An 8,044-nucleotide genomic window follows, 5' to 3' on the forward strand; every position below is an offset into this window, starting at 1 on the left:
GTTGGGGCCATTGATCTGTGTGTGGAACTTGCATTGATACTCCTTGTGCAGAACCAGGACAGGCGATAGCCTTTATATTTTTAAAATACCAAAACCAAACAAATTAGATATTTATATTCAATTGACATGTCTTTACTGAACAGTATGCATCCTCCTGGAATTTATCATAGAAATTCACTCACTAGTCTTTTTAAAGTACGCTTACGTTTTGTGACACTCAGTTGTGCTCAATATTTAGTTCTGTTATGTGCATTATCCTGCTGAATGATCAAATTAAATTCAAACTAGAATTTGAATGTCTGCAAACATTGGCAAGAATCTGCCGCTAAATTTAGATGGAAGATTTTCAGTGTCTGTTGTTTTTCTTGTTCGTTTTAGATGGGTAAATTGTAAAAGTGTTTAGGAACCTAACCTGATTTTTTTTACCCTTTTTGTCTAGGTTTGCAAGGCATGCCAGGGGACTGCGTCTCTCAGGGCGGTCCTATGGGTATGAGTATGGCACAGCCAAGTTACACTCCTCCCCAGAGGACCCCACACCCTACTCAGTTAAGACATGGACCCCAAATCCATTCATATTTGTCAAGTCACCCCCATCACCCAGCCATGATGATGCACAGCGGACCCCCTACCCACCCTGGAATGACCATATCAGCACAGAGCCCCACAATGTTAAATTTTGTAGACCCCAATGTTGGTGGACAGGTTATGGACATTCATGCCCAATAGTATAAGGGAACTCAAGGGAAAAAAACAAAAACAAACAAAAAAATCAAACCTATTTTAAGACTTTTGAACTTTGACCAGATATTGACACTTAAAACAAAATTCCAGACAGCTGTGATTATTTTTTACTTTTGTCATTTTTCATCAACAACAGAGGACCAATGAGAAAAGAACAGAAATGTGAAATCATGGGCTCACTGAAACAATTATGTCCATGTAAAGATCCTCTGAGGGGAAAAAACAAACAAAAAAGACTCCAAGAGTTATAACTACTGTAGTATAAACATAGGAACTAAGTTAACTTGTACATTTCTGTTGATCACTCCGTTATGTTGCCTCAAATAGTTTTAGAAGAAAAAAATTCCTTGTTTTCCACACTATGTGTGTTGTTCCCAAAAGAATGACTGTTTTGGTTCACCAGTGAAGTCACTATCCATGAAAGACTACAGTATATTTCAGACCAGTTTTGGCCAGTGAAAAAAGAATTACCCTGGAGATGAAGATGAAAAGTCCTGCTGGGTCTCTGATCACTCAGAAGACAGTTCCAAGAAGGCGTTGCCGTCCCCTGGGTTTTGTTCCTTCATAAATGTGTCCTTTAGTTTCAAACAGATCTTTATAGTTTGTGCTTCAAAAACCTATTTTTTGGACTCTTCTTCAAAGAGCTTGCAGGTGAAAATTTAAAAGACAGAGCAGGAGCTTCTTCCAGTGGTTCTGAGCCTTGGCTTTGGACAAAACAAAACTAAAGTTGGGCAGCTTTCTCAATGAAAGAAGTTACTAATGGTCTTTGCACCAAACCTAGAACTTTATCATGAACTCAAAGCTTGGGAAAAAAGCAAGAGAATACTGTAACAAACTTCGTACAGAGTTCGGTCTATTAATTGTTTCATGTTAGATATTCTATGTGTTTACCTCAATTGAAAAAGAAAAAAAAAAGAATGTTTTGCTAGTATCAGATCTGCTGTGGAATTGGTATTGTATGTCCATGAATTCTTCCTTTCTCAGCACGTGTTCCTCACTAGAAGAAAATGCTGTTACCTTTAAGCTTTGTCAAAATTTACATTAAAATACTTGTATGAGGACTGTGACGTTATGTTTAAAAAAAAGGTGTTAAGTCACAAAATGCGGTAATAAATATTTCATTTTTGATTTTTTGTTAGGCTTTTGAGTTTTTAATCATGATTGGGAAAGATGGCATTTGCTGGGCAAAAATGTCGAAGATGGATTTCTTACTAATGATTCTGAAGAAGGGCTGGTAAAATCAGAGATCACAGCACACATAGCATAGTCTGAGGAGACAACATCTGAATTTGCACATTTCTACTGAACAGACATATGCACAGACACCAGGTCAAAAAATTCAAATGTAGTCTCATCAGATTATACTTTATGTACCAAAAGCAAAAAGGATCAGGTGGATAAATTGGGAAAACGTAAATTTAACTTTTGAAATGTAATTAGATGATCCAGGTTCACTGAGAGGAGGAGGATTTGTTTTAACCAAAATAATACAGACATCTTGTGCTCTGAAACTACTAAATGGAAGGAAAGCATGCTATGCTCTAGCTCTAAGCCATTATAGCCGGAAATTGGACCTTCCTCCTCTGCAGTGAGTGGGAATTTTCTCATTACTTCAGTGGTAACAGAATCGGGTCCCAAGAAGAGGGACTGCTATCTCGGAGAATAAAAATACCTTAATTATCTTTACTTTCTAGGAAACAACTGTTAACTGGTTTAAATATTTGTAATTTTTTAACCCTCTTTCTCCTGTATTATTAAAAACTGACAACTTTTACCTTTGGAATGTTGAAAAAGTCTTAACTTCCCAGTTAATGTTTAATTTCTGAACTGAGTAAATCCTTTGCTGCTGGCAAAGGAAGGAAGGATGCAAGTGGAATGGGCGGGAGAGTTAATTTAGCAATCGGTCCTGCTTTGTAGCAGACTTTTAAGGCATTCTCTGAAATTTAGAGGATGGGAGATTCCACATTTGGCTTTCATTCTTTTTGTCCTGATTAAAAACGCCCCGATCCTTAATTCCTATATGAAACGCACACTCTGTTCTCTCGATTTCAAAGTCTTTGATTATTTTGATGAGAGAAATAACAAGAATAAGAATCAAAGAAGAGTTGTCTTTGCATCTCAAAACGAAGCTACTTATTGTATCCAATTTGCTGTCATTTTCCCCTCCGATTTGAGGAGGAATTATATGTATATATATATATATAAATATATATATATATATATAAATAAAAAAAATTATATATATATATATATATATATATATATAAAGATCAGCGAGATTTTTTTTCCGTAGTAAACTGTTATTTTTGTAATGAGTTAAATATTTGTAATGCTGGTGTATTTTCTCGCTGGGCTGTAATCTGCGGGAGTTGTTGCTGGAATCCAATGTAAACAGATTGCTCCAATCTGAGGTTTGCTATTTAATATGAAGAGTTCCGATGTAGGTATATTTAAGAAATGCTCAGCTGTCAAACCTTAAAAAAAACGGGAATAGTGTTTTGACAGCGATATAGTGTGAAAGGAAATACTGTAGTCTGAATAAAATTGCTTATGTTCTGAGAAACGAAGGATAATAGAAAAACTCCTCTTGTTTTGCTATATATGTGTGTGGAAACTTGGCATATAAATTTCCACTTCTCTAAGAAATTCTGGGGAGAGGGCTGCAGTTACTCCCAAATTAGGACTTTTGACTGTGCGCTGCAAAAGGAGAAGTGGGAAACGATGTCCGTGTCTGTGCCTCCTTTCGGCAGAGTCCTGTCCTGACTACAAGAGGAAATGTTGGTGGAAATGCTTTATATATGTCTGGCCCAGAGCTGATTTGCAGGTGTGGGGAAAATGTGGCAAATTTATCTAGCAGCTGTCACAAGATGGAACCTGTGTTTTTCAAAGGATCCAGTCAGTGGTCTGTTCCTACACAAGTTACAGATCAGTCGTGCACTCCAAGCATTTGACAGGGCGAATGAGGGCCCTCACTGCATTGCCTTTAGAACTGGGAGGATCCTGTAAACATTTGCTTAACTTCACCTTTCATTTTGAGAGGCAGCCCAGTGGATTCAGGACAAATCCCCAAATCCCGTCCTTTATAGGCGTGTCCCTGCAGGAAGCGTGTGTTGGCTTGAAAGGGAAAGATTTCGCGCGACTTTGCGGTGATATCTCCGCCTCGCAACTCTTCACAATTACGATCCTGGTTGGAATCAATAGCAAATGTTGTTTTTAAACACTTTTTTTTAACACGCCTTCAGGGGAAGGAGGGGGGAACCGCACAGCTCCAGCAATATCGCTGAGCAAGCTGCTGTGGAGGTGGAATTCTGATCGGGCTGGGGAAACCCGGCATCTTTGTCCTTGGGGTGGGGGGGTGCTGTGCTGAGAATAGAGACTGTTGGGCAACGTGTTTGAAGGCCGATTTTAATATTAATCGCTTTGGTGGAGAGAAAGAGACAGAAGGGAGGTTGCCCCTCTGCGACAGTGATGATGGATGACCCAGCACCGCCAAACAACTCCGCCCCTCCATCCTCACCCAGTATCAAAGCTACTTTACTTGCAGCTTTAGGAGTAGAATAAACACCGTCGCCCCTTCTAACGCATCGATTTGTGGATCATTATGAATCAATTACCTCTCTCGATGGGTTGTTGGTGGCTGAACGAAAACGGGCTGTGGATGGGGAAAGCGCTAGAAAGAAACAGACCAGTCCTTATAGTAACACTGCTACTACTAATAATTAGTATTAATACTAATTATTCAGGTTTGAGCACTTTCTAAAGAGACCCCCGCCGCCCTGCCCCGCCGCTGAATTGTTTGCTGGATGGGACCCACTCTGTGTGGTTGCTGCTCAACTTAAAAGAAGGGCTCTCAAACGAATGGGTTTTGCGTTACACGCAATTACTTCGAGAAACAGCGACATATTCGCACTGTACCGCCGTGTTTATTTTGTATTTAAATCCTCAAGAGAAACCCACTGGACTATAGAAAATGGGCTAGTCTCTGCGACGGCACAGAGGCCAAGTACAGGGAGTTAGCGAGGCAGAGTGGTATTTTCAGAAGAAGATTTTAGTGGGGAGGAAAGTGTGTGAAGTTGGGTTTCTCTCTCTGTTCCCATTTGTAGCAGTGTTTGAAGACCTCAAGGTGTTTCTATGGCTACCTTGTGTATGTGGGAGGGTCAGATGGGGGGGTACCCAAGAGAAAAGGCAGCTCTTGGGTGATCATTTATCAATGTCACCCACATAATGATTCTCTCTGCAGCCTTCTATTGATGAGGATAATTACATTAGCTCAGAGTGACTGATCAATGAAAAACCACCAAACAAAAACTTCTTTGCTCTTCTATAATGCCAAAAACAGATACAGAAATAAGATAGAAAGCCAGGGCGGGATTTTCCCCTTCCTTTCTCTTTACCAATAGATTTAAAAAAAAACAAAACAGCGGAAAGTAAGAAAATGACATTAGATCTATTACATTTAAAAAGAGGCTGCAGTTTTGCTTGTGAAAATGTTCCCTTCAAATCTGTTGGCATCAGTCTTTCCCTGGTAAAGTTTATCATTAGTTTGAATACGAACTGCTGCTTCTCTGCTGGGGGCCAAGTTCTCGCCCTGTGCACTTGTGCTGAGCGTTCTGAAAATGGAGCCTGAGCGTTTGCAGCTACGGAGAGGGAAGTGCATGTAAATAATTTTCATTTCAAAATTGTAGTTGTCTCCCTCGTGGTCATGTTTTCTTTGTTTCGAATCACTTCTTAAAGCAGCTCTGCTGAAGACCGAACGTTGTCTCCGTAAGGCGCTGTTATATTGGTGAAAGTTTGCAGTTACATTGCGATTTCGCTCTTTCTAGAGTTAAATATCAATATTTTCTCAATTAAAGCGAATTTTAATGATTTTACTTGTGAGTTGTTAAAGGCGCCGTAAATTTTATTATAATACAGCTAAGCTTCTGAGCACAGCCAGCGGACAGGTTGAGGGGTTGTTGTTGTTGTTGTTTTCTCTCCAAAGGGCATGCATCTGAAAGTCGATCGTTTTAAATAACAACAAGGCAAAGTGATGCGAAGAAAAAATGGTTAGGGACAATACCACTTCATGACGCTCTCTTCTTTCCAACTTGTCCTGTGTCTCACATGGTCCCGCGAAAGTGAGAGCATCTTGTTTCCTTAAAATATTTCCAAAGGGCACCAGAAGGGTTACTTAGTTTATTTGGATAGAACATTGTTGCATTTAGTAGCACGTGTTTTGTGTCCCCAATTCCTCTTTCCCATCCCCCGCCCAACACTGATGGAGTCGAGCTGAACACGCATTTGCTCCATGTGTGTCTATACAATATCCTAGGTGGAGACTGCACCTTATTGCATGAGTTACATGTAATGTGCATGATAATTAGTATACAGTGTTTACAGGTATATCTTTAAGCACACAGCCTGCTAATAAAGCAATTATATACATAGTAATGAACTTACATTTCTAAATCAACTTGTAAACACGCCTCAAAGTTAACATTTGAAAGTAAATGCAGATCTGGACAAGGCTATTTTGCACATCTTTTGCAGGCCTCTTAAAACAAATATTGCCACATTTCTTGTTATAACATCCAGTTTATGCGCCGGATTCCGAGCTCATTTACACAGGGTTAACTCCACCATTGACTTGAGAAGACGGCTGGGGCCCTGAGCTCACAATTGCCTAGAATTGCCCCAAAGCTGTTTAACATTTCTTAAATTAGCTCCTAGAAGATATAGTATAAACTTCTTTGCTACGGTGCATGCCAGATCCAGATCAGAAAAAAACAGCGTCCTGAGTAGTATGCATTTCTTATTTCTAATATAGTCGAGCTAGCTACAAAATTGCAAGGGGGACGGCTAGAGAGAAAATTGAAACAATTTCTATGTTTCAAATAAAACTACGGCGTTCCTAATATTTACCAGACTGCAATTGTGTAGAAATCCCCACACTGTGCTCCATATACCGCGAGCAAACAACTCCCCTGGCCATCACATAGACTCCTCAGATAATCAGTGTCCCAAATCACTTAATCAAGACCCCTAAATTAATAATGGGGTCTCTGAATTTCAGTGACGGTTTAGGTTGTTTACTGAGCCAAGTTCCTTGCGTTACGCACATTCACCCTAGAAAAGGGGACTGGGTTGCCACTCAGTCTCGAGTGTCTGGGTTATCAGTTCAGTGCGCGGGAGAAAACAAAGGCAATATCTAGTTCTCGCCCAACCAGGTTTCAAACTAGGATTTTACTTTGTTGTACAGTTGGATTTGTCTGGGGGAAGGCAGGGGGATGGGATCCATGCCGCTGGCCTTTTCCTGCGGATCCGGGTCCCCACCACGGAAACCCATTTTCAGATCTATGAGCCCCGAGTGGATAAACACCCACAATTACTATTGGACAGGGACCAGTGGCAAAACCTGAATGGAACGCAGCTTTGGCGTTGGGTGAAACTAACGATGTGCGGCTGCTTTACCCTCACAGGGAAGGGGGTGGGGGCTCTTCCTGATTAATAAGTAGCAGGCTAATGTTGAGGGCTTTTTCTGCCCGATTGCCTTTTTGAATTAGAGCCGATTTCTTCACACTTCAATAGGGCCTGTCTCTTTTAAAATGACTGACAGATTTGTTTCTCCTTTTTTCTCTCGCTGAGACTTAATGATGTAAATTTTCTAATTAGTTAAATCACGTTGCTTAAAGGCCTTAATATTTACCGGGCAAGGCGTGAGAGTCCTAAGTGGATCGCTTAAAATAGCCAAAGAAAAAACGATAGGCTTTTAAAAGAGGGGGGGCAGGAGGGACTTTTGGGGGAGGGGGCGATATAACGTAAAACCAGAGGTAAAGTTCTGCCTGGAGCTTCTTCCTTCCTCCTCCTCCTCCTCCCCTCAAACCCCGCTTTTATTTTTCAATCAGCTAAGATTTAATTAGGAGCCCTCAGGCCGGACGATCTGATATTTTCTCATTAGTTTCCCATCAGTAGTCTTGAGTGTTAGATTGGCTTAAAGGTTGTCAACATTTGACCAATTTTATTCAAGGAAAAGAAACTACGCATTATAGCTCCGGGACCTGAGATCTGAAAATAAATCGTGCCGGGATCAGCGGAACTAACAGGCGAAAAAAATGTTGACAATTCATCGTTGTATTTAATAAGTTGCAGTTGCATAATGTATAGCGCGGAGGGAGAGAGGCTGCGGCGAGCCAGTCCCAGGCAGGGACACCGGCACGGGCTGCAGCTCGCCCGGTTAAGGGGTATACACCCTCACACAGCGGTGTGATAAATACCCGGCGGGTAGCTCAGGACAGAGAATTCAGACACGGCTGAGTTACAAGAA

General features: G+C 40.9%; 1 protein-coding gene across 6 annotated transcripts in view; it reads left to right on the forward strand.

Moving 5' to 3' along the window:
• MEIS2 (Meis homeobox 2) overlaps positions 1–1,874 on the forward strand; it is a 182,797-nt gene extending 180,923 nt beyond the window's left edge. For 3 of the 6 annotated variants that reach the window (XM_075065489.1, XM_032789309.2, XM_032789310.2), the window contains exon 12: positions 440–1,874. In XM_075065489.1, coding sequence (XP_074921590.1) covers positions 440–726 — 287 coding nt within the window. In that variant the 3' untranslated portion in view covers positions 727–1,874. The remainder of the gene's footprint in view (positions 1–439) is intronic. The other 3 variants (XM_075065490.1, XM_032789312.2, XM_032789313.2) reach the window with 1 other exon arrangement.
• Positions 1,875–8,044: the final 6,170 nt, after the last annotated feature.

This window comes from Chelonoidis abingdonii, chromosome 4, assembly GCF_003597395.2.
Source record: "Chelonoidis abingdonii isolate Lonesome George chromosome 4, CheloAbing_2.0, whole genome shotgun sequence".
NCBI classification, from domain to species: domain Eukaryota; kingdom Metazoa; phylum Chordata; order Testudines; family Testudinidae; genus Chelonoidis; species Chelonoidis abingdonii.